Raw genomic sequence first — 27912 nt, 5'->3', positions numbered from 1 at the left:
AATCTAGGCTACAAACATCCCAATGAACACAAGGCTTCTGCCTTGACAGCCACCCTTGAATAGATGAACTTCAATCAACTGTTCATCTCACCTACCCACGAAAAAGGAAGAACACTTGATTGGTTACTGACGTGCAACACTCCCCTCCAAGTATCCTCCATTATCCCCCTTCCTTCCTCAGATCACTCACTAATCCTCTTCCCTTTTACCACTACTACCAAAAACACTCCTACTATCAGTGTACCACTTTGCATCACTGCCAAACTCACCTGTAAGATCACAGCGAAGCTTCTGACTCCCTCCATCCTAGTCTCCTCAAATCAGCCCCAGACAATTCTTCCCCCGAAGTCATACTAGCATCCTACAACTCTGCAGTGCTCACTGCACTTGATTAACATGCTCCCTTCAAACCCCCCTTCCCGTAAAAAAAGAAACCCCCAAAACTGGTACACTGAGGACCTAGTCTCCCTCTGGAAAAAGACATGCGCCTTTGAACATCTGTGGAGAAAGAACCCTACTTCCACTTAAACCTATAAAATCATTGCTACCAAAGCCAACATCTTTAACACTAGAATCTCTGATGCAAGCTCCAACTCGAAAGAGTTTTTCAAAATTTGTAGAGAGCTCAAATCCCCAGCACCCCCATCTTAGAATGTTCCTAAACATAAAGCATGGTGCACACTCATCCAATCTTCCCTGGACACCAAAACACGCATACTAAGGGGCAAAGCAATTCTCAAAAAATCCCTTTAACCACGCTTGCCATTAACCCCCCTGGTCAGCACCGCCACGACTGCAACCTCTCCTCCTCAATGGCAATTCTCTGCCGTCTCCCCTCCTGAAGTCCTCACAACCATCCAGCACCAGAAATGATCCAACTGTGTTGGCGACACCAGCTCGCATTGTCAAAATGTGTGCAGAACCCTTGGCTTCCACCATAGCCAGCTTTATTAACATATCATTCAAGTCCAACTCAATTCCCACTGCCATCAAAGAAGCATGGGCCACGCCTCTCCTGAAGAAACCCACCGTAGACCTTACCATCCCCACTAACTATCGCCTCATCACCACAGTACCTTAACTTCTCAAAATCCTGGAACGCACTGCCTACTCTCAACTACAATTATACCTTGAAAAGCATAATCTACTTGGTACCCGCCAATCAGGCTTTAGGTCCAGACACAGTACGCATTCTGCCCTCCTTGACCTTAAGATCCAGCTTGAGGACGTTAGGGATAATGGCAAGCTTGCCATCCTCCTACTATTAGACCTCTCTGCAGCCTTCAACCTGGTAGATCATGAAATCCTCTGCAATCACCTAACCACAACTTTCCATCTCGCCCCAGAAGCCACCTTATGGATCCAATCCTTCCTATCTGGCCAATCCACTAGGGTCTTTGCGGGCCCTGAATCCGCTGACCCCATACTTGTCTCCTACGGTCTCCCACAAGGCTTCTGACTCTCCCCTACCCTCTATAACATGTATACCAAACCCTCTTTGACCACCTAGACAGATTCAACCTACTGTACACAACCTTTTCTGATGATATGCAGGTCCTTCTCAAAATCACTGGCAACCATGAACTAGACTCTACCAACATCGACTGCGTCTTCAGCATCATACAGGCCTGGATGGCCACCCATTAGCTTTGCCTGAATGACAAAACAAATTATCTCTTTACTGTGGGCTCCCCACACCACCTTAAACACCTCAGCCCCACCTTCTCTCCCTTTTACATCGACGTGAACACCATCCCTGTCTCCACCCATGCCAAAACTCTAGGCGCTCACCTGGATGCAGAACTAAACATGCAAACACATGTCATAGCTATCGCTTCCTCTGCAGCCTACTCTACCAAATGTATAAACCTTTCCAGGAGTTTCCTTACCCTAACAACTATCTCACCCTCACCAGAGCCATCATAGGCAACAAACGGGACTATTGCAATGCCATCCTAGCAGGGACCTTAAACAAAAACATGAACAAACTCCAACTGCTCCAAGATAATGCTCTCAGAGTAGTCTGGGACATGAAACTCTATGATCACATCTCCCCTATACAGACGGGAGGCGCACTGGCTTCCCATCAAAGCACAAATCGAATTTAAACTCATTACTATCACCTACCTCTGCTTTCACAACTTTGCCCCCTCCTCACAAACTGTATCACCAAGAAACACAACACACCCAATCTCTGTTCCTCCACCACATCAGCTTTCCGCATACCTAGATTTGACAGAAATGGAGGGCTTGGGACTCCTGCTTTACTACCATCACTCCCACACTTTGGAATTCCCTCCCTCAGCATATCCAAGATGAACCTGCCTGCACACTCTTCCAAAAGAAAGTAAATACCTCACTGTTTAACACATATCTGTAACTTTTACAGCCTTCAATTCACGCTGAAGTTGACTCACTATCTATGATGTAATATAATGACCATACTGTTTCCAACCTCTTTGCAACAAACTACGTACCGCCTCTTAGCAATGTGATACCTCGGGTCTGGCCGCTACCAATAAATACAATAAATAAGTAAATATATAAATAAATATCCATGTAGACATCTCGTGCAAACCAAGATAGGAGGGTCGGGTATATGCAGCATCTGTGGTTACGTTGAGAGTGTGGAACACACTTATGACAGGATAGTTGTTTGTTGTTGAGACCTCAAGCCAGTCTGGGAAGGTAGAGTCATTTTAGAGAGACAGATCGAGATAAAGATTGCGATCAAGGGGCAGAAATAGCCATTCCAAAAGATACACATACAGACCATCTCAGAGATAGAGGTTGATGCCCTCACAATAATTGAAAACTTCAGAGCCTAGGGCTATCAACCTGTCAGTGGAATAGCTCAGACACTTAATAGAGAGAAAGATTAATGGAATTCTGGACCACCACTTCCCTGCTCGACACCCCATTTATTCCAACAGATCCAGAGATTGTCTCACGTTCTGCTTAACTCTTCTTTGTAGCTATATCCTCTACTCCCACCAGAGATACTCCTCATCTTGATCCACACCAGCATGGTCTCTTGAAATAATTGGAGGGGAAATATCACAGTAAAGAGCTGATTGAAGATGTAACACAGTTCCAGCTAGCCAACTCGGAGAAGATGGACTATCATGCTCTGACTTCAGCCTAGTGGAATAGGTCATCCCCATCTTCATAGTTCATGATCACCCGCAAGTCATATCAGTAACTCAGTTGAGTGTTTGCTGCTGAGGTTTGTGTGCACATTAAAAGTTTTAGGTCTAAATCCCAGAAGGGTGAATTAAGTTTTTTTCATCCCTCTGGAGCTGAGACATTGAGTATAATTACATCAGGGAACAGTAAAATCAGAGCTATGAAGCCGCATAAGCCATGGTAGAAATCACTATATAAATAAAATATATGTAAAGAGTTATCTTTGCTCATCTCCAGATCCAGAGTATAGTGTTTGGATAGTGCATACATCCTTGGCATGGTGACAGAGGATAATTTTGCTGATGGTGCACCAGTCTTGTCTGTGCTAGCTCCTCTAAGCACAGAGTTGTTCACATTGACACATGTCTAGGAGAAATGGCATAACTAAGCTAGACATTTATTATGCCCACCCTACGTATGATATTTCTGTCCGCCCATCAAGAAAATGTTTAGTGGCAGCCTCATGCTGGCACTGAACATGTTTTATCTTATTCCCCTAAACATTTTATCTGGCCAGAGTATTTTCCACATGAGTGATGTGTGGATGGATTGCTTATCACCTTAACCCAAAGTAGGCCAACCTCTTAGGAAACGAGTGCACATTTCTCTGTATAGCAAGTTTATTGTACAAACGGCCAGGAGGAGCTAGATGATGCTGTGGAGTCGAACTAACCTGAGTCTCCTCGAACCATACATTTTCACACATTTCCTAAATTTAGCAACAGTTAAAATATTCCCAGCTATTTCATTATAAATCATCCCTCCACACATTATTGGCCAAACCTGTACAAAGAAATGTAATCTCCTTTAATTCCCATGGTCTCATTGGACACATTTATTTAACTACCATCCACTTTAAACATATCTTTGCACCAGCTCATATTTAGGGCACACCCCATTTTGGGATCTTTCCATAGTAGGTCATGAAATCATCTCATAGTTACGCATTCACACAACCAGCATGATTAATTACAAGTTCCTAATGGCCGCGGACCTCTAACCCCAAATGTGATGCACATGGTCTTTGCAAGGACCCTTCAACAATATGAGGAGGGGGAGGAACAAACAAGTTCCCTTTGAACTGGCGATAAATATCTTACCCGGCCAGACTTGCTGGCATCCTTATTTCTCACTAATCTATACAATTATCACTTCAGCACACATGGCCTCTGTACGCAACCTTAAAACTTGATACAACTCATAAACCATTTGTCAACTCTGCCCGTAAGCATCCCTTGCACCGGGTTTATTACTTGGTCCTAAACTGACTCTACCTGATGGCCGAACGTCCCTGGACAATGCATAATTGGATCCCATGTACTTAAAAAGATTGCATTTCCTCTCCACAATAGTACCAAGTTGTAAAAAGCAGAGCCTGGCTGTAGCTGACCATCTGACATTATCGCAGGTGCCTGCTGCCTTTCATCAACCTTCAACCTTGCTCAACCAGTTTTCCCAATCACACAGAGTGTTTCTCGCCAGCCCAGTTTTCTTGGCCTGCACATTCCCTAGCTAGGAGAGGATTTGTAGCATACAGATTTGTGTATTCATCATGTACCCCATATACCCCCAAAAACACGTCCCTAAAGACCCCCATGTAAGTATGGTCAAGACTACCATGTCCTTTCACAGTAGTTTCTCCATTACAAACCTCCAATCTAATGTGCGCATATTAAGATCCTCCAAGCCCAACTTTAGGGGCTATGTGGCACACCACACACCTTCATTGTGTTTATATTGCATCAGCCGATTTTACATTATCTTGCTGTGCACATGTGTATCTAAAATGTATCAAGTTAAACACAAAATAACACATCCCTTCCTTATTAACTACACTAGATAAAGGCTAAATCGCAACATTGTGTCAGCATCGCCACCCCGCCAGTCACCAACTTGGCGGGTGCAACGCACACCGCTCTTTTTCATTGGGACCTATATCGACAACTCCAAACGTGACATTAACGATTGGAAGTTCAGTAGGAAACTTGAAAGGTCAACAACTTGCACTTCTGCTCTGCTTTCATAATGGCCAGTGAAATTTCCCCTACAAATGCGAATCCTTCTGCTACTTGAACTACCTTAATGTGTACGTTTTCTTAGTGTTGGCTACACATGAAAGGGCATTGTTTGCTCCCTTCAGAACAGTCAGTGCATTAAATAAAAAAAGAAGTGCAGGTACACACCAATTTAATCTTTTAGAGACCCAGTGCAGAAATGTGATCTTGTGCAATTGTTCTGCCGGGACACACCAAACCATTTCTTTTAAACCTCACCCTGTTTCCCCATCTAGTCACATAGTTCTTTATTTGTCTCACTTTCTAAGTGTGTGTAGCCAGGGCCATCTTAAGCATTTTTGGGGCCCTGGGCTGTACATCTTTGGGGCCCTCTCCACCAAACGAATGGAATGAAGTGATCAAGAAAATCTGGTGGTACCTCTCCTCTCTCTCCACCACCATGAGCATAACCCATAGGTAGATATGCCACCTCGCAGCATTAAAAATAAGCATGTTTACTCCATTTAAGTCCCTGTATCCTCTTCAGTCTTGCTCTAATCAGAATGATAAACAAGTAGTATTTGAAACCCAACATTAGCAATCTACGAAGAGGTTACTTCTCTTCTAGTATAGAAACGGGATACTTTTTATCAATACCATCCGGGAAGGTATGCAGCCAGTAGTATTAATGCTGGACTGTATGTAAAAGGTACATGTAACCCAGAATAGGCACAGAACTCACATTAGCTGCCTCAGAGAATGCAAAAGTGTTCAATCATGGATAGAGTAGACCATTTGTAAGGAAGGAGAAAGCTACAAATAGGACAGCATGGATAATGAATGCAGATTAGAAGCTACCAGGAAGGTGTCTCCATCCAGATAGACTGAGATTAGAAGTGGGACATGGTTTTCAAATAGTGTTGTCATTAGGGATAAAGGGAACAAGTTCCTGTGGTGTGCAGTATATCAATGCTCACTATTATAGTGGAAGCAACCCTATAGCCAGTGAAACCATGAGTGAGGCTTTCATGAAGATCATACCCTGAGAAGGAAATCACTCTGAAGGGCTGACAATTTTTAAAGGTTTAGGGACTGGCAATTCTGAGAGGTTAGGCAATACAAGATTAAATGAGATGTCCAGGATCACACATTGCTTAAGGGGTGAAGCTGGGTTTTGTGCCAACTCTGCAATTTCTGCATTTGAACACTTTCTTTTCCAGCTCTTACCACTGACTTGCAAAGTACACAAATCACATTTACAGACTTGACAATGTTTAAAACCACAATATTACAAAATGGTGTTACGCAAAATGGGAATGATTTACCAATCAATGTGATTTAACAGATTTTATCTAGGTATGTCTTTTGTACCTTTAAGCGTTAAATACTTCCAAAACAATGGCTTGTGAAATTGTCAGACCTTAAAATATGCTTTCCCCGGGCCTACAACATCTTGTCCGCTCTCTCCTGTCTACCACCCCTTCCACTCAAATGACCTACAGAAGAAGAAAGATCAAGTAATGAGCTAAATGATGCCAGCAGCATGCAAGAAGGAAAACCTCACAGAAGATAGCACAGTAATGCAAGAGATATATGATTTGACCAGGATTACTGTATCATCTGCTGGCAAAGCCAGGATACAAGCATGAACACTTTGGTTCTACAGTCTTTTATTTACCTCTTGGACTACTAGTTTATGCTCATATTTGGAGGGGATTGCCTAGCTTTTAGAAAGCCCCATCTGATCAAACCAATTTCTAGACCTTCACCATATGAATGGCATGTTAGTTTTTATAGCAACCCCTATCTGTTGCATGAACATTGTTGATAATAGCACCTCTTGTGCTGCAAAACCAAGTACATATGCAGGTAGGTTTATAAACCACAGACATCGGAAAGCTTCATCCAGCCTTGCTGGAATGTGCTCTTCTAATCTTTCATATGAACACATATCTCTCTCTGCAATGAGTGCTTAACACACTGTGCTAACTTCTGAACCATTGTGGCACTCAATGTATCAATATGGATTTCAACTTTGGCTATTGCACATGATCAACATAATTCCCACAAGAATGAAAGAATGCCACAAAAGCTGTGCCATACGGAACACACAAACTATGTATTCCTCAGTGAACACAGAAAGCATTACATTATTAATTGATCAAGGCAGAATGTACTTGTAAAAACAGACAGGTAATAGGTTTAGCACTTCAGCAGCATGCCATAAAATCTCCTGGTTTGTGCTATTTAAGCCTGGTAAACAATGGAATCTTACTTTAGATCAGGCAGCCTTGTGGGGGCCCCTCCAAGGTGGGGGCCCTGGCAAGTGCCCCTTTTGCCCTCCCATAAAGACATCTCTGTGTGTAGCTCTTTGTGTGTCATGTAAACGGATTCAATTCAACACTACAGCTAAGTCAATGCCTAGTCTGGGATGCTGAGGTAAACCCTTATTGATATATTTTTATGTCCAGTTCATTTACTCTGGATGACAACCCTTATATAACACCCCTCTCTCAGAATCCCCCTGACCCCACTGAGCCAAGAAGAAGGTTTGTTTTGCAAATTAAAAAGTTTATTTGAAAATTAAACAATATATATCAGTATATATATATATATCACACTTTTATAATAAATTAATGTTTGATAGCACACGTGTGAAGATGATAGTGATCAACAATGGATAATGCTACAGTGGTACACTCTTTTTGATGGCTTAGAAGAGATATAGAAAGGATAAAGTAGCTGAGAATGCTTTTATGACTTCAATGACAATGCAATGATGAATGAAAATGCAGTACAGAAAATACACGTGATGTGACTTCAATAAAAGACAATGTAATCACTTTTCTTTGACAATTCACCCCCCTTTATGCAAGGTAAAGAGATGGAAGGAAAGCACACAGTTCTCAGGAATGCAATCAAATATAATTCAGTTCCCCCCTAGCAAGCTTAGATGAAAACAGGTAGGAGTTTTAAACACAGGCTAGATACTTTGATGTGGTTGCAATTAAGTGAGAAATATGCTCACATTGCTTTTAATTCCTTATAGGAGTTTCAGGGTGAGTGAGAGATACTTAAATTAATTCAGGATCACTTTAGCAATGCTCTATGAATAATTGTCAGGTTGCACATGAATTTCAGCAAGGAAAGAAAGGACAAATATTTTTACACGTGGCTGAAATTAAGCAAAATGTCAAATCGCAGCAAATGCAGTCGCGTGCGTCGAGTGCAATTACGGAGGCACTATAATGAGTAGTCGGTTCTAGGCTCGTTGGAAAGCTTAGGATCTTAGCTTTAAGATGACAGTTAAAACTTGCTCCTAGCCCAAACGGTTCCGGAGATACGGCCGATTTAATAAAGGTAGTTTTTCGGATTTGAAATTTTGAAGCTCAGAATGACAGATGACAGTTTTCAGTTTTAAAAATGACAGAATGACACGATTCTAGGAGGCAGTTCTAATAGGCTAAAATAGTTTGGATTAGATTATTTTAAACTAAGAGATTGGTTTTGGCACAGTCCTGACTGGGTACTCACACTATGATTTCGACAGGAATGCGACTTCGTCATCGATCTGGTCAGGATTGGCTGGACTTCTGCTAGCAGTTCTTCACAGCGGTCTGGTTTCTGGTTCTCTCTGGTTCTGTTATCGGTTCTGCTAGCGGTACCGGATACAGCACTGCTTTCTGGATACTGCTACAGGTTCTTGCAAAAGTTCTTGGCAAAGAATTCAAACAGCTTGCCCGGCTGTTGAATAGTTTGGTTGGTTTTGAAGCCTGCTAAGGAGGATTCAGCTTGTGGATTCAGGCCTCTTTGCTACAAATTCTGGAGTTAATTTCTGGTCTCTGGAGATTGATGGATTTGAAGTCTGGATCTCTGGATGTGAAGTCTGAAGTCTCCCGGTAAAGCGTCCCGCAAGAAAGTGGAAAGTGAATGTCTCTACCTGGGTTTCAATGTTCCTTTTATATGTTTTGAAAATGGGTGTGTGCCTGGGCCTACCTAAGCCTGCCCCTCTCAATTATCATTGGCCAAGCTTTCCTCTCTCCCATGATTGGGGGAAAGAAATTGAGTGTCAGAGTGATGCTGTAGGTTTTATGGTCAGAGGAACCTCCCCTTGTCAAATTGCACACAAATCTATTTCTGACCCAAATACATATTTATCTGTGTACCATTTTTCTAATATTATAGGTCCAGTTAACATATTTTCTGTACCACCAAACCATCCGATCCCTGTCTTTGTACGATGTTGTGTCCACTGATGACAGAATTCTCCCCTTTTCATCCAGATAACCTCTAAACCTTTCCAGATTTTACACAAATGTGCACCAGGGATATGGGTTTCAGATGATAAAGTGTCAGATTTTTAACATGCATACATTTGGAGTAACAACCTTTTTTCTGCTACTATACCCAAGAACATACCACAGGGTCCTGACAACTCTTAAAATGTGCACAGAAAAATCGCAAGAATGATGATGTTATTTATATAATTTTGACAAGTCCGCACTGTGAATTATCCATCTTTTTAAAATCATGCTCTGGCCCCAAAGGGGTGTGGTTTTCCAAAGGACATGGTGAAATTTCTGGTTTATCCACTTCCCCCAAGCTCAGCTTGCCCTCACAGGCACTGCCCCTCCCAGTTTCTCCCAAGAGGAAGCCATTTTACGACCCCCCCCTCCCCCAATATAACATTTGCCTGAGCCAGGGACAGTGCTTTGTTTTAGTTTCCTGTAGTCCCCAGGTGCTACTCCCCTAATTCAATCAGAGAGGTGTCATCTCCTTTTTGCAGGGGCAGCAGAATGCAGCCAGGCCTGGGAAGAGTGGCTGAGCAGGTTTCACTCCTGTCAGGGGTAGTTGTCAGGCAGAATTCAGCTAAATGTCACTTTAGTTCCCAGTTTTCTACATTCAAATCACACTGACAATTTTTGAACATGCAGCTAGAATGCTGATTCTAAGTTCAAAACTATGACATTTAACAGTTGCAACCTATGTGACACTCACAAGTAGGTCACTCATTTATTCTAAACATTTCGATTTTAGTGGCTTTACCCCCAAATTCACTTAAGCTGCTGACATCCCAAGCTATTTTTTTATATATACATTAAATAATTACTTCCTTCAAGTCATTTCAGAATATATCTTTACATTGTATCCACCTCTTAGCAAGCCTTTCCTTGGCCTGGTTTGGATTCATTTGTTCAGTTTTACACAAAAGTCTGGTGGTTTTAAAACACCGGCTTTCTGACAGTGGTGAGCACCAGTATTGCATCCATTTTTGACATTAAGAAAATGAATTCCCCACAGTTCTGGGTTGCTTTTGCCAATCAGCATTGTCATTCCCAATGGTTTCAGGCTACTGTGTGTGTACCCCAATGGTGGTTTTAGGCAGTGCCCTCCTGTGCTCACAACATAGGCAAAATGGGTGGCAGCCTATTCTTCATGTTTTCCCTGTGCACTCTCTGGGGAGTTCTGGCCATCATGATGTTTTCAATGCCAGTAATGCACAGTTTTATGGTAGGGCTTGGATGCATGGGTAAAAACACCCCACAGTCACTATCAATTTGTAGCACTTTTTGTTTTTTTTCTCCCTGTTCCGATCATATTTTCACACTTTCTTTCAATCTCTCTCTGTGTTTCCCTTTCATCTGAGCTAGGGGCTTGGGAGCCTGGTTCACTGAAATCTTACAATCAGTCCTTTCAATAAAAAGCTCAGTATAATAGTGTACTTTTAAGACATTCACTTGAAATGTGATTCTTTCAACCTAATGCAGTCATCTCTCAAAGATGTCCATCAACCACAGGCTGATTTAGCTCTGTTTTGGCACAAGTATTGAGATGTATCAAACTTGGTAAGCTTTGAGAGAAAGGATGGTCAAAAAGACAACTAACACTATACAACACTCCCCATGGAACAATGAGCTCATAGCTGATAGTCTCGGGAGGATAGCTCAGCTGCAACGTGTTCGCCTCGGAAGCAAGATGGCAAGGAGCAACACAGGTTTGATTGTCGGGTCTGCGCTTAGAAACCTCTGGGTATTATGCGCGTTATAAATAAACTATCATGTCATACGTGTGTAACTTAGCTTCCATCCTGGACAGGTAGTTCCTGTAAACATTCCCATGGACTTGGGAGTGATTTTGACAGAGGAACACTTTCATTACAGTGGAAAGGCAGACGAGTCAGTCAGAAATTACAGCCTCCAATAATTCCAAAAGCTTTCATTTTAAGGCACATTGATAACAGGTCGGACTGCAGTACCATTCCTTATGTTAAATGTAGTCTTGGAATCATGCATTTTCTCCGGGAGATGCCCAGTACTGGGTATTTACATCTCCCCTAAGAGGGGGCACAGAACCATGAAAAGGTTACTTTTGCATAACAATATGGTGCGACTCCAGCCTGCACAGCCAGGGACCGGAAAATGCACTCTCGTTTGTGTGCATGATGGATTTTTGACCCGTGGGAAATGAGAGAAAATGAACCCTGTAGTGTAAAGCAAAAAATAACTCGTGACACTTGTGCTCTGTGTCTAGAACACTGCCTCGGGCTTCTGCTGACATTTACAAACCACTTGATTGTGTGGCAATCTTTAACTGCCTGTTCTTTCTCTCCCCATCTCTTTCTCTCTATGTATAGGGGAAGATAAGCTATAGATGTATACAATATTACATTGTTATGTTCTCCCTCACCCTCTACATGTCTACATATGATATACCGATATGTAATGGATGTATACGACACAGATAGAGCGTTGTGCATGTATGTACATAGGCACACACCTATATCGCATCTATATTTGTCAGCCATTATTTCGTATTTGTCCATCTGCCGGTCTCCCTATCTGCCCTGCCATAGCATCGTCTTCCTCTGTGGCCTTGTGCGGCCCCCCTCTCCCCCGCAGTGGCGCCCGGCTGGGCTGGGAGTCGTCAGCCGGCGTGGGTGATTGCATGTCAGGGTGAGCCGTCGCTGCTGAGCCGCGCTGCCCCCCCCCCACCTCCCCCCCTCCCCTGCAGCATAATCACCCTGCTCAGCGGAGTGGTGCATTCCACGATGTAGGCAGCCAGATAGCGCTCAGCTGATGCTGCGCGAGTCTCATTACTTCTTGCTCTTTCATTTTCTCCCAGTGTTTCCCCCCCTCCCCCCCGGCGCTCGCTTTCTCGCTCGCTCGCCCAAGTGGATTAAAAGACACGGACATGCGGCTCTTCCCGGGGTCGGAACGATGCCATTGATGCGGATTTGCAAATGATCCCGGAAACCTTCGATTGGCTGAACTTTTGCAGTTGTGAATTACTCGCCCCATATGCTGGCAAAGGATGGCTTCCAATTTTAATGACATTGTCAGGCAGGGCTATGTAAAGATAAGAAGCAGACGCTTAGGTGTAAGTATGTTTTTTTTAATGTATTTTCCATTTCATGCGTGATATTGCTTATTGCACGCCTGTGTGCTGTACGAGCTGTTAGTGCGTCCAGTAGCAGGCATTGGGCTGCACGTCCTCGTGTAGACACGTAATTGCCACCTCTTAATTTAAACCGTAATACGTCGTAATAAGCAGCATATCCCAGGATCAGATCGATAACTCAGAGCTGTTTATCTGCACAGAGTCCCTGCTCTCGCTGGATGAGCAGCCGCTGGTCCATTGTGCAGGGCTCCGTTTCCTGGCTGTCAATAACTTCCCGCTTGATGTATTGGCACTAAATACTAGCAGAGGAGAATGGAGTTTGGAGAGCAGTGGATAAAGCACATCTTCTTTGGTGAGGGGGACAGGGCGGGGGGGTGGACTGCCATCTGCTCTGTCCACTCGCACTTAACTTTCTATCTGCTGGATGGGCAACAGAGATGTGAAGAATGTCCGAGGACACGTGTGCTGTCTGACATATAGGTCATGTTTATTGGGGAAGGGCAGAGCACGTGGCGTGTCTTCCCTCTCGGTCGCCCCCCCTCTCTCTCTCTCCCTCTCTCTCTCTCTCTATATATATATATATATATATTTACATATTTACACACACCACACACACATTATAGTGTTCATGCGGCCACACACACATCTCTCCCTCTGTCTCTGCATATATTTTTGTATGTATATGTGTTACTATCTAGCTCTAGCACTATAGTCACACATATGTTCAGGCTGCACTTGCGACCCTGTATTTACAATTTTCGTACACGTCACCTAATAGTGCCATTGGATAAATTGCCAAACCTGTAGCCCCAACATTTACTATGTTGTCCAAAAAATACTAGGATAATGAATGTCTGACACCTTTTTTTTGGTTTTGGCACAGATGCTGCCGCTGTTTCATCTGGCAACAGCTGTTATAATAAACAAGAGTAGTGAGTGCCTAGTAAACTATACGATAGTGTCGCTTTTCAGAACACCGTGTGATACGATGAACAGTGGAGCGCCTTGAAGCAGATGGACAGCACTCGGTGTTTGTGTGGCTGCGTGTAGTCCGCACACTTCTGCGGGTGTGCACGTGAGCGTTCTTACATTGCATTTCTGGTGTGTTCTAAAGCGCTGCCTGCCGCCGGCATGACACCAGAGTACTATACAAAGACATATTTATCTTCCAATGTGATGCACGAAAACTTAGATGCATGGATCACTGTCGAAGGTAATCACGCATGAAGGGCAGGCGGAATGTAGGGCAGCTGCTCGCGGTTCTCACATTGCGAGGCTACTCATTCTAATCTTATAACGATCGTCCAGGATTTAGAAGAGGGAGGTTGGGGGGTCCATTTGTCATTGTGTCCAATCAGTTTAGACTTTGCTTTCCCGAGCTCGGCCATAGCGTATGAACAGCAAGCAGTGCCACAGCACATGGACTATGCATGCGAAACCTAGTGCAGGTGAACAGCAACGCAACTGACGTAAAACCGTGGCATTATGGGAAATGAGAAAATGATGAGCACGCCTCACTACAGCAAGGTTTTATCCTATGTATATTCCGTCTGCAGCCACGTCACCGCTCTGTTGTTTATTAGCAATTGTCTACTCCGATCCATCTTCCTACGACGCGCACAGGGAACTGGTACATGAGTGTGGTGCTACTGTAAAAAAAAAAAAAAAAAAAAACACCGTGTTCAAGGGATTACCTCGGCGCAGTAATGTCACTCTGTGTTCTTCGAGGTACAGTAACCGGTAAGACAATGAGACCGCCTGCCTATTCCATAAGGGAGAGCAGCGCATACATTATTTATAGCCGAAGCATGCATTATTAATAAGATGAGGTTTCATGCCAAGACATGACAAATGGCGATTTATTTGAAAGACTATTTACTTTTCTGGATTATGGTAATTTGGGGGAACTGCTGCACTGTATTATTGACTATTTGAAAAACATAGGAATTTTGTAGATATTCGGTTGGCTAACTTGCTTTTATTCTTAGTTAAACCTCTGCAAGTTGAATCAAAAGTCAATGGCATGCAATGAGCAGCAATAACTTGAAACTGTGTCTACTAGATTAACAGTAAATTCATACCGGGCAGTCATTTAGCAAAAGCCTTACATTGCATCTCATAAAAAAAACAGCCACATAAAAAAACCGTGTACCTAACTAAGTACTGTAACAAACTACTCTACTATTGCACTATTTATTTATTGAATGTGGCTACAGGTATAGTTATATGTATATTGGTGTGCATATACCAGAACAATTATGGTGTGTTTAAAAAGGCTTTGAAAAAACCTTCCACCTGAAATGTGAAAGTTGAATATTCAATTTCAGCCAACTCACACATGCCACAAAGGCACATAGTAACCATCGCTGGAAGTTCAACTCCAGTTCAGAGCCACATTGGCAAAGCATTGTGGGTAGGCTAAAATTAACTCAGATGCAAGCTTTTTGTTGCAAAAACTTGCTTTTGACTTACAGGGTGTGCAACGACTACATACTCGCTTTCACACTTATCAGGGATCATCAGTGTAATATAGTCTGACAGACTTGTGGTTGTAGAGTTGTGACATTTTTAACAAACGATTAGAGCACGGGCAATTCTCAGTCGCACAGTGCCCAAGAGTGCAATACAGGCATGTGTTGCAAGTAATTGAAGAGAGATGTGGTTATAAATCCGATGGATTTATTTGCAAAGTGGCCTGACACGTGTTTCGAGTCTAAACCAACTCTTCATCCGAGGCTGTAAATGGGAGATGGGACCTAACATAAACTGAATGAAGGGCAGTGCCAGAAAACTCTTACGGCTTCGCAATTGCGGTAATTTCAGCACAGCAGGAAAAGCCAAAGTGATGTGAAAGGAAGCTGCTTTGCGGTAATTTCAGCAAACGGGGCAAACAGATCTTAGGACAAAGTAGCTAGGGGCAATGTTGTGGATACATTTAAAAATCAGACAAAGTGTCTTGAACAAAACCCTCTTCTGCACGGGCAGCCAATGTAAGGACATGCAGTATAGGGAGATTGATGCAGACATAGGGAGACTGAAAATAAGTCTTACTGTAGCATTCTAGGCAACTTGAAGGTGATTGATCTGGCCAGCTGGAATTCCCAATAAGAGAACATTGCAGTTATCGAGTCTGGAATCAACCAGTGACCCCTGGACTGCCGGACAATCTGAGTTTGTAATCAGTGGCAGGACCGATTTTAACATTTTCAGTTCATAATATATGAATTTAATAACTCCACTAACATGTGAGTTACAATTTAAAGTTGCCTGAAAAATACAACTGAGTTTTTTGACCTTGGTAGAAAAGACAGTTGGAAATTCAGAAAGTGCCGGACAAGGCATTTCAGAGTGAAAACCTATGAGTTTACGTTTTGGGCCGAATACAATCACCTCCATTTTTGAGGGATTCAATTGAAGCTTGATTGTGAGAATCCAGATCTTAATTTTTTGTGCAGAGGCTAGCCCTCGACTGATGGCTTCGGGGGAATTGTTTAACCAAACGTAGATTTGAGTATTGTCGGCGTATGACTGAAAACTGAGATTAAACTCTGCAAAAATGTTCAATAGTGGTCTGATGTAGAAAATAAACATCAGCTGAGAAAGTGAATAACTCTGTGGTATACCACAGAGAATAGGTAGAGTAGTATGTTCCCAGCTTAACAAATTGAATCAGATCGGATAGAAAAGACAATAACCACCTCAGTGATTCCTCTGATACCCAGGCCACTTGAGCCTGTCTAGAAATAAGAGTCTCAGAATCGACCGTTTCAAACGCAGCTGCGCGATCGAGCATGACCAGCATATTATCATAATGTCTGAACCTATGTTATTACATAGTATGTAAGCACAAAATAGTAATGACAATACTAACAAACATAATAATAGATTAATATAAAGCCTCCCATGCCAACTTCCTCTTTTTTATGAGTAATAATTGTTATTAGTAGGGTCAAGCTCGGCCTCGACATTTTAAGGTTTATTATTAGCGATATTGAAACATGGCCTACCAGCGAGAAAGCTCCCTTGGCTAGAAGAAGCACAGGCTATACCATGTAAATATGCAATGCATTCAGCCAGAACATGGTGCAGTGATACAGCATTCATTATATTTTACAATAGTCCCCCTAAAGCAAAGGATAAGGTCAGGCATTTCAGTTGCATAATTGTGCACTCACATTCTCTCCCTGCCATCGGATTCTATGAGAGTATGGGTCTTGGTGAGGGAGACTAGTTTGCCATTTTGCCCTTTTGTGCCCTCCAACTTTCCTCTCAGCCCACAGCCAACTCTTGGTGCTGACATCTCTGTCAGCTGGCTCAGTAGCATGATGACTCCTCATAAGGAACACTTGATGATGATATGGTCGCCAAGCCTCTACAACAGCCAGAAACTCTTGAGCACATCTCAAGGCCAACACAAATTCATAAACTTACTTATAATTAAATCCACAACAATTTCCACTCCTGACAAGATCATTGATTTGCCCATTAAAGACAGCTCCTGATCCTTTTTTATGAAAGTTTGGTCTAAACGTATACTACGGTACATGCATCCCAACTAATGCTACCACTCAATCCTCACATTATCTTCCCCTTTCCTTGTTCACGTTTTGCCTTCTGCTCTCTCTCCGACTTTTCCACGTTTGCCAATTCCTTTTTATGATTTTCCTCTTTTCCGTCTCATGCCACAGACCATGGTCTGCTTTGCATCCTGGATGGGGTCACAGTTCATCCACACGGACAAGGTGTCTGTGCTCTAAGACCGCTACAGTAGTGAGGTGCGCAGTATAATAGCTAAATAACATAACATATACAGTCATACTTATGTTGATATTTGGTTACATGATGAAATCATTGTAATCTGAATAAACTATTAGCCAATTTCTTTATTGGCTTCTCAGATGAGCATTTTTGTTAGAACTTTATTATCCCAGTTTCATGCTTGGATAGAAGATCAAAATAATGTGGCCAGTGTTTAAGCTTGCTTTGATGTACGACTACGGATCAACAGGTAAGGAAGACGTATCTAATTATTTCAAACACAATATATATAAAAAATAAACAAACATACCTAGCCTTTATGGAGGTGCAAACTGCCTTTGACAAGGTAAAAAGAGAAAAACTATTGGCTGGGATATGGGACATGAATTTCTCGGTAGCCCGGCAAGGACATTAGAGCTACTGCTACTAAATTTGGATACCAAGGCTTGTGTGCAATCTGGTATTTAACGTCACTGTGCCTCTTGGTGTGCAGTTAGATCTGGCCTGTATTAGTACTGTGTCCTTGCCCAGGTTAATGTTTTTGTTATATATCAATAATACATATGGTACTCTTTTGAGTAGTGGTGCCAATGTTCCCCATTTTGGAGACTTACGCATTCCGTAACTCGCATATGTTGATGACACTTTGCTCGTTGCGAGATACCCAATTCCCCTTCAACAACTTATTAATGCCACAAGAGTAATCAGAGCCTAACATTGCCAGCTTTCTATAATGGGGAAGAAGTAAGAATTTCCCAGATCTTCATGGGATTTTTAAGTTTGGCAATTCCTATAAAGTGATTCTGATTTCATGCTTAGGGTCTATTCAACTTAAGCAAAACCCGTAGCTAGATATGTGGCTGGTGTGCGGGCAATAACCAATATATCCACAGTACAGGTCCAGGAACATTTCTTTTTCAAAAAGATCATTTATCTCCCAGATGGAGCTCCTATTAAGCTGCAGATAATGAGTGTAGGCAACCTTTTCTTGAGGGTGAGATACTAATGGAAACATTACAACTTTGGCTAAGAGTTTGGTTGAATCCAAATGCATCATTGGCCCACTGTATATTAACCTATTTTCTGTCTTCTGAATGCAACAAGATATGCATTCCATGGCTATTATTTCTAAAACAACAACTGGGGAAAATGAACCTCAGAATTTATTTTACAAATCTGTGTACATTATATTTGGTAAAGCTTACAGTGTCCTTAACAAAGCCAGCTTGCTTGAGCTTATTTTATTGGAAGGAGAAGTTAATGAACATATGAAGCCCTCAAATCTCTTACATGTAATGCTATTTAATAGTAACATGCCCACTACCTGTTCTCAACAAAACATAAAAGTGAGTGTGTTTTAATTACAAGGGTGAGGTTTATTTTAATTCACCTGTGATCGATCACAGCAGACTGGTCAAACTCACTATCTATCACCGGTATTAGGTACGATTTGATGCACTTTATATTCTTTTGTCCGGCATATATCCACTAGTACAGCGAAATACAATCAGGCCCGTAATTAGTAACTTGGCTTTTACAGAATCCAGATATGTCTTATTACATTTTGCTATCTGCCTACTCTCCCCTTGTGTCTTGGGCTCTTTTGACATACCTATGGTCAACATGGTGGTGAAGAGAAAGTGTTTTAAAATGTTTTCCTAAGGAATGCTTAAGGAGATGGTGTAGATTGCTGTCGATAAGGTAATGATATGATCAATATTTGTTCACATAATTTAATTATTTGTAATATTGCGATTTCTATGGACTTAATGATGTGATTTGTTATGTTTTGTTTTGTTCTTTGTTGTTGTTATTATCTGGTTAAAGTTATTGATGAAGTTTCCCTCCAAAAGAGCAATAACACATTCTCTCCAAATTCTCTCCAAACCGAGTTTGCTTTCCATAAATTTGAGATATACCTAAGAAACTGTTGTCTGGAGAGGCGACAAAAGTGCCAAATATGTTTAGGCAAACAGAAATGTTGTCATTTTTAAGTATACATGCCAGACATTTGTGTGTTAGGTAAAACTATCAGAAGTCCTATAATACATGATTAATTTATGAAGATAAACATTTCAAACAGCATTATCTTTATCATTTTAAAAAAATGGTTTCATGAATTAAAGTTATGAAAATGCAAACAAATGCATTATGCTATACAGTAAATTAAAAAGTAAAGTACAAAGTACTATCTCCACAGAATCCCTTAACTTGCTGGATTTAAAGCATGTTTTAAAAAAAATCTTTGTTTCACATTCTTAAATTTCTCATAGCACAGACCACACTACTTCCATTCCCAACCAACATAGGCTAACATTGCAAAGATGGCAAAAGGTTCCACTGTGGATCTAATAGTAAACAATCATCATGGCTTTGTTCATTGGTCTTACACCCCTATCCATAACAAATGATTAGTACATGGGCTTTCTCATCTCGGAAGAAAGGGTGCTGAAGTGTGAATTTGCATGGAGTTCTCCAGTGCCAGTTTGCTACAGGTCCTAGAATGCTCATGTTTACTATGGTACAGTTACTTTCTATAGATAGTAACGCTGAATAATGCTCAATGTTTAAGCAAAAGGATAGTTCACGGCCAGCGTATATGGCACAGAACATTTGCAAATTATTTGGGTGATTTTCTGTGTATGTAATTTAGAGATCTGGATGCTAGGTTTTCTGTTCAAATATATCCTTCAGAATACCACAAAACCTGCCATTAGGCTTTGAATCTCCAACCTCAATTGCCCTTGAACCCTAAGATTTTGGCTTGGGATTTTATTAACTAGCTTGACATTTGAGTGATCGAAAATCCCTTTGTTACTTTCTGGGATACACTTGAGAACAACAGGGAATTCAAAGTTTATCATTAAAATTAAACCATGTAGCTTTTTGAGATGTGTTTTCTAATCTAAACTGGAAAGGGACTGCCCACGCTTGTAATCAGAGTTAGAGATGTAATAAAATAATTAGTAAAACTATGACTCCTGAGGGAGTGGGAACATATGGCATCACATGGGCATGGGGTGATATGCAAAAGAGGGGGCCTGCTGGCTTGGCTTTCAGTTCAGATGGATCTGCTGTAATGGATACATATTACCCTTATAGAATCTAAAATGTATAGAATAAACGTGCAAGAGGTTCATTATTAAGATGATCCTTTCTTTGTGAACCCTGGTGTGCATGTTCATATTGTTCTGCCACATATCCACTCTCTTTCAATTCATAATGGATCAAATGTAAAGGAAAGCTAGAGGTATAATGCTGCATTCGATCCCCAAAGCATTCAATTAAAAAAAACAGTAGCAAAGTCCAAATCTTTAAATGTTGTGTTTTCAAATCTGTCCCTCTTCCTCTGTCTGGTATCTGGTAGTTGTTTTGGGGGATGCTTATAATGATCCCCAGGTTCTTCAGTTGTAGCTGTGTTTGTGTGAACAATAAAGGCAAACACATTTGAATAAGAAAACATTGACATTGGTAAAAACAGCATAAAAGGAAAAATTCAAGCAAGAAATAAGCTACTTGTTTTGGCATCAAGGTTCTGCCAAGACTTTTAAGAAAGAAGGCAAGGATGCATTCTAATAATACAATCAATATGCACATCTATACATGTACGGTAGACGTTTGCAATTACTACTTGAGCAAAGTTTAAAAATACGACCCTGAAGCAATCAAAATTGGAACATTTCACTTAGCGGAATTCACACTTTAGGCCTGATCACGACTTTGCCGGTAACGCTGGCGGTATTACTGCCGGCGGTATAAGCCCTACCGACGAACTCCCCGGCGCTAATAGCGCCGGATCACGAGTTCGGTGGCAATGTAATTCCCCATTCCCCATTGAGCCCATTCGGGAACGCCCCATTCCCCATTGGGCTCAATGGGGAATATTTGCGCTCTTACCGCCGGCTAATTTCCCGCCGGCGGTAATAGCTCGAATTTTCGGCGGATTTCCCCCCAGCTAAGAGCTGGGGTGAAATCCGCTGAAGTCCTGATTTGGCAGACCCTTAAATCCAGCGGTAATAGCGCGACCGCCGGATTTAAGGGTTACCGCCAAAGTCGTGATGAGGCCCCTTGTCTTCATTTTTATTGTGAAATTGCAACATGCAAGAAGTCGCAGTTGTGTGTGTGGTGTAATTCGACAAAGTGTGCTTATCTCCCAATCTCCTGTGAACGTTTCCTGGGCACATTCAAAAGAATTCCCCCACCCCTATGCATGAGGAGCACAAGTTAAGTGTTTATCTTTACAGAGTTCATCAACTAATAGAAATGGCTATGTTTTAACTAGAAAAAGAACAATTCCAAACTGTGAAACTGGTTGGAAGAAGAATTGGATTTGTAAACAGTAAAAAATAAAAGCTGTTGCACCCTGTTCCCACTAGTTTACACTCCCTTCTATGTCAGCAATATATATTTTTGAGTTATCTGGAAAGAATTACAATTTTGAGATTGAGTGATTGTGTTGTCAAAAGCAATAATGGACACAGCAAAATGCAAAGATAAAAAAAGCCTGTGCTAACCACGGCGAAATGATGTCTGCAATTTGCTTACAAAGTCTGGCCAATGTCCTGAATATTTTGAAATTAGGTCAATCCAGAGGAGTCATTTTAGGCCCGGCTTGAATCTTAATGTCAAATTTAACATTAATATCTGCAAGCTAATTTCTATTGATATTGTAATGGAGACCACTTGTATTTTTCCAACAGTGCATGCTATCAACATGCTGTCGCTAGGTCATACTGCAAACAAAAGGTTTTATTTGAAAACAACTTGTTGGTTGCTCATTTCATGGACCTAAGGCTAATGGGTGACTGAGTCAAACAAGACTTGGCCCACAGAATCTCTACCTTTACCTCTAACTTTCAGTGTTATGTGGATGACACACAGCTCTCTTTCAGGCTACCCTCAGCCTCTTCCTCCTCCTTGCTCATCCCTGATTGTCTATCCACAATTCAGGCTTGATGTGCTGCTAACGATCTCTGCCTAATTGCCAGTAAGACAGAGATTTTACTCATTGGGACCCCTGATCCTGCCTTCCCACTTTCGCACTGGCCTGCCACCCTTGGCCCTGCACCCTTGTCTATCAATGAGCCAAAGTATATTGGGGTCCTCTTCGACTGCACTCTCTTAATCTCTTCTCACATCTCAGACATCTCCAAAAAGTTCAACTACCAACTTCCCCTCCTCCGAAGTAGACTACCTTTCTTACTTTCCCCTAGTGGCCCATCACCTTGAGAGCCCTGGTTCTCTCTAAGATGGACTATTGCAACAGCCTCTTTCTCAATCTTCCTACTCTCCGTCCTCTACAACTCATCCTGAACAGAAGCACACGACTCATCTTTGGACTCAAGCCCTGGGACCGCATCTCTCTGGTGCTGAAATCCCTCCAATGCCCCCCCCCCCATTGGCTGTAAGGGTCAAGTTCAAGACCCTCTGCATAGTCCACAAGGCCTTCTGGGACCCGGGCCCACACTATTTACAAAACTCTCTCCCTAAATACTCTCCTTCTGGAGTCCTCCACTCATCCTCCTCCAACTATCTGCGGGTGAGCCTCTTTCACAAACAGAGATTTGGGGATAGATTTCTATCATCTGCAGGTGCCTCCATCTGGGACAGCCTCCCTGCCCCTCTCCATTTTGAGCCGTTGCACCTTAAGTTCCACAAACTCCTCAAGACCTTCCTTTTCTCTTCCTCCTTTGCTCTCCCTTGCTAACCTCCTTTCTTCCTCTCCACCTTCCTTCTCCCCCCTGTCTCTGTTCCAATTTTGCTGACTGCTTGCCTGGTTCACCTCCAGAGCCTACAAGTCCCAGGTTCCCCCGCCAGTCTTTTTGCACTTGCCTTTGGGCTGCTGCACTTTGTTCAGCATAACTGTACTTTCAGTTTATGCTCCATGAGCGGGGCAACTTCTCTGCACTTAACCCACAGGCCTGTTGGACTAGACTGGTTTTGTTCCCAACTACCCCCCGTTCCCTGCACCTCCGTCTGTACTTATGTATTACCTAAATGGACTAGTACGAGTTAGAGGTCTGTCCTGTTACCCACCGTTTCTTGTGCCCCCCCCCAGCTTGGTCACTACTTAACACTTCATGCACTTGTACTAGGAGAAATGTTGTCAGACCTAGTATTCTAGTTTATCTTTGTTGATCATTCAGAATCTTCAAGGCCTAAAAATGACTACTGTATTCCCTTGTTCTCTTCCCACCTTGAAACGCTTTTAAGCACTTCACCTGTGTATAAGCGGTATATAAATGAACAATAACTAAATAAATAAATAAAATAAGAGAAATTCTAACCTCACATTTTCAGACAACACAGATTGAAATGATCAGAATCTCCTCATCCACCCTCCACATGTTCCCTCCTCTCTTCTTTCACTCCACTCGTTTCCCTAGCCTACAGACCAAGCTTCATCCTAAACTTACCAATCTGACCTCTATCCTCCCATTGTGCCCTCAACCACAAACATCAACAAATAAAACATTCCTTTGTGACACTTCAATATTCTCCAGGAGGTTCCCCTTCTTTTCTCCTTAGCCATCGTCTGTCTCTTCTCCAAAACCCTAGCGAATAGTTCCTTGAAAAAGCAGGTGCTCACGTTCACACGCAAGTCCTTGCATGAACTCTTATGATGCTTCTCTCTAATGGTTCAACTTACAGTCAGCATAATAACATCTCCTTAGCCCTAGACACCATTGCATTCTCTACATACTGGCTTTCATTGCAATTAACTAGCATTGAAGAATATATCATGCTGGGATACCAGTGGCACCAATACCCCTACTACCCTACTCTTAGCCACTTTACTGCAGCTCGTGCAGCACCACCCACCTCACCACTAACAAAACCCCTCAAACACTCTGTTTAGGGCCCCTTTTCCTGCCTCTAAATATTCATACTTTAGTTTACCTTTCCTGAACAACCATCTGCATAAAGAACCCACCTTTTCTGAATCTTTGGAAACCTTCCAGACTCACCCCATGCCTGATTTAGACTGCCACTTTCACATTCGCCACTGAATATATTTTTATTTATGTATTAAAAGATGTATATATCTATTAGTGATGTGTAACATGGCTGACAATAAACAATCTTTTTGGAGGATCAGGTATGGAAGAGGAAAGGAAAAGGGAAGAGAGCAAGATGGGGTAACAACAAGGGTAAGATAGGCTGTACAATAGGTCGATCCTCTGTACTGCAGTAGCTTGTATTCATGGAACTAAGAGTCATACATCATTAAAATATAATACATGTGATTTAAAACACAGGTACTGGTAAACTGGCACTAAGTGTCCTAATGTATAAAAATATAATACATAGAATGTCAAATATGGGTACCAGTAATCTGGCGGGTAACAAGAAGTATGTTCTTTTGTTTGTCAAGTCAGCAGACTTTCTCAATGAACCATTTCAGTGTCATAAGGAATTGTGCATCTATCCCCTACAAAAGTGGTATTGCTTTCCCCTTAGGATATATTGTCAGTCAGTCAGTCAAACAACTTTATTCGGCCTAAAAGGCCACCAAAGTGCATCCTAAAAAACAGTTCTAATACATGAATGCAAAAAAAACAACATCAAGAAAAGCAACAGCACAACCATGCAGAAAACCGGACCCTCCATAAGTACCCCCCGAACAAATCTTAAAGCCAATCTTAAAGCCAATAATCAAGAACCATCATCCCCTTCCCTCTGGTAATTCCCATAGCGCCTCGGGCCCAAGGCAGTCAGATTTGCACCTGATATGGGACTGAAACCAGAGGGGGCTCTTGCGGGGCGCACAAGGGCAGGTATGGGGGGAGCACTAACAGTGATGCCACTTTTCCTTGTCCGCCAGTGGCCATTACATTTTTCCAATATGTCCCTTGCCAAGTGGGCATCCCCAAAAAACACTTTGACAATGTCCGTTTGGGCTGAAAAATTGGACAATCTGGTGCACTCCAACAAGGAGCCCCAGGTCACAAACCCACACTCCCCCACAGCCCGCAGCCAATGTAGACATTTGTTCCGCAGGGCGTCCCTTGGTTCTCTCGTGCCAGTGGAAGGTTTTGGGAGACCATGGAGAAGGACCATGGAACTACTACCGCCTTCATGTGTGTGATGCCCCGACCAAGGCCTCCCCTGACTGTGGATTAGAGCACTAGCCCTCCTCCCCACTTGGCACATTTTGCCCTGGGCTCTCCCCACGGGGTTCTGCAAAGATGGGGGTTTGGCCCCTGAGACTGGGTCAGTGGTTTCCCTCCATAAGGGTAGCAGTGGGGTAAGACCTACCTTTGGTCGATTCCTCAAGGACGGAAGAGTCCAAACCACAGAAGCAACCAGGGACGGACAGGGGGTCAGGGGATATATTCCTTTGTCAGAGTCAAGATTTGGACCCCCTTGGCCAGCCCCGGCTGAGCCTTCTCCTTCCCTACAAGCACCCTCCTCCCCCTGGTCCCCCGCATCCCCTTAATCAACACTATTAAGAGATTTTTAATCTCAACCATCTCCGATAACAGGAGGTGCCAGGGATAGCTTGGCAGGGGTGCAGATACTGAGGAAGGTTGGGCTGGTGGGCAATGATATCTTTTTGAGGAAGTTCAGAAGAAAGAAGAGGGCTGAGACGGAGGAGGGAGCTGACCCCTGGGGGAGCATCGGATGAGGGCTCGCTCCCATTTCTGGACAAAAGAATGGACTTCTCTCCCCCACTCGAGCCAGCTGGGCCCAAGGTCCCAGGATCCAAGGACATGGGTGCAAGAGAAGGGGCAGAGTGGGCTTCAGCTTCAGAAAGAGTCGGTGGCAACAGTGGGGAGCGGCAAACAAGTTACCCTGCTGAAACCGGTCGACACTGGTTGGATTAGGCAGCTAACCCAACCTACCAGATTCACGATGACCTTAAAGTGATCTGGGACATAGGACACGTACAATCTTTTACCCAGATTTAGTGGAAATACTCCCACTAGACGGTGGGTGCTCCACCGTTTTTTATGATAAGTCACATGAAGGGACAGCAACGCCATTAAAAGACAATTGTTGACTGACCTCAGTGTGCAGCTTTTAGCACAGGAAAGTAGTGAGCCAGGCTAGGGAGTGCTTTTTTCACTTCTTTTTCGCTCCCCCCCAGATAGGCGAGACACCAGCGCCTCACTAGGGACACTATACCCCAAGGGACAGCAAGCTTGTTCTCTGGATAGGGACATTTAGCTATTTGTAGGGACTAAAGCGAAAGGTTTAAATACTTTTTAAAGTGACATAATTGGTTCTGCTCATGATGTGTTAACCTGAACGGGGAAGGAGACAGAATCCGAATACCCTTATGACCTCAATTGTATTGAATTGCACATTTGCTTGAACCACCCCACCATCTGCTTCTGACTGCAGTATGATCAGAGAAAGAGCACAGACATCTCAAGGGTGGGTGGTGTGTGATGATGTTCTTATGGTTAAGTATAGAATGAGAATAGCAGCAATAGAGGCATACTCTGAGGTTTGTCCGGTCTGGTATTAAGAGACATTGGGCCTGATTTACAAAGCATTAATCAATGTGATTGCACCATCATAAAACACTTTTGTGAATTGGGCCCATATTGTCATCATGTGTATTATGCAGGAATTATGCCATGAGATTGTGGGTGCATTGTCTAAAGGTTGGAAGTTAAGGTGGGCGGAAAGATGCTTTTTGGGGGTTGATTGGGTTCTGGCATACATTTTAAGGGGCCAGAGGACCAGAATGTAGCATCTACAACTGAATGTATTTTCAATATTTTGCTTAAAACAAATGGGTGATTTTCTGTCTGCTTATAGTACAGGCGACTCTGTGGCCTTCTGGGAACTCATTGCGGGCAAGGGCCTGAATGCACCAGATACTATACATGGTTTGATAACCCCCACGTATGGCACTCCCATTTTAGTGAATTATATAGGGATATACAGGGAGGCCCAGCAGTGATGCACCTGAACGGAGACGCTTACCCTGTTGGGGATCCCTATGCACTTGTATTGGTGAGGGAAGTGGAGGATGCTATCAGGCACATGGGTGCTGGCAAGGCCCCCACCCCTGATAAAATTCACATCGACCTATAAAAAAATGAGATAGCAATTTGGGCTCCTACCCGTTGTTGTATATTTAATTCAGTTACAGCAAACGGTTTGGTTCCCCAATCATGGCACGAGGCAGAAATCGTGCCCATTTACACAAAAGGTGACAGGACCCAGCTGGGGAACTATAGACCAAATTGCGCTTTGCAGGCAGAATTTACAATGGATTTGTATGGAATCTTCTTGCATTTAGCAGGTGGGAAAGTCAGGTGGATTGTATAGGAATCATTTGCTTTTCTACATCATCCACAAGGCTTTCTGGGGTCAGGACATGCACTACATTCAATAGACTCTCTCTTCCTAAATACCTTCCTTCTCGAGCCCTTTGCTCTGCTGCCTCCAACTCTCTGACTGTCAGACACTTCTCCAGGCAGAGAGAGGGGTAGACCACTTTCCTCTGCAGACGCCTCCCTCTGAAACAGCCTCCCTGCCCCTCTCAAACTTGAGCCGGACAACCTGAAGTTCCGGAAGCAGCCGAAGACCTTCCTTTTCACCTCTGCTTTCTCTCCCT

At 42.8% G+C, this 27912-nt stretch overlaps 1 protein-coding gene across 2 annotated transcripts in view; it reads left to right on the top strand.

The window, feature by feature from the left end:
• The first annotated feature begins 12196 nt into the window (after positions 1–12196).
• The window catches only part of DOK5 (docking protein 5), a 1034624-nt gene continuing 1018908 nt past the window's right edge, over positions 12197–27912 (top strand). For both annotated transcript variants that reach the window (XM_069651127.1, XM_069651126.1), the window contains exon 1: positions 12197–12557. In XM_069651127.1, coding sequence (XP_069507228.1) covers positions 12492–12557 — 66 coding nt within the window. In that variant the 5' untranslated portion in view covers positions 12197–12491. The remainder of the gene's footprint in view (positions 12558–27912) is intronic.

Source organism: Ambystoma mexicanum, chromosome 3p (assembly GCF_040938575.1).
Source record: "Ambystoma mexicanum isolate Mex_15411 chromosome 3p, UKY_AmexF1_1, whole genome shotgun sequence".
Taxonomy (NCBI): Eukaryota; Metazoa; Chordata; class Amphibia; order Caudata; family Ambystomatidae; genus Ambystoma; species Ambystoma mexicanum.
The sequence above is the reverse complement of the archived record's forward strand: the minus strand, read 5'-3'. Positions and strand labels throughout refer to the sequence as shown.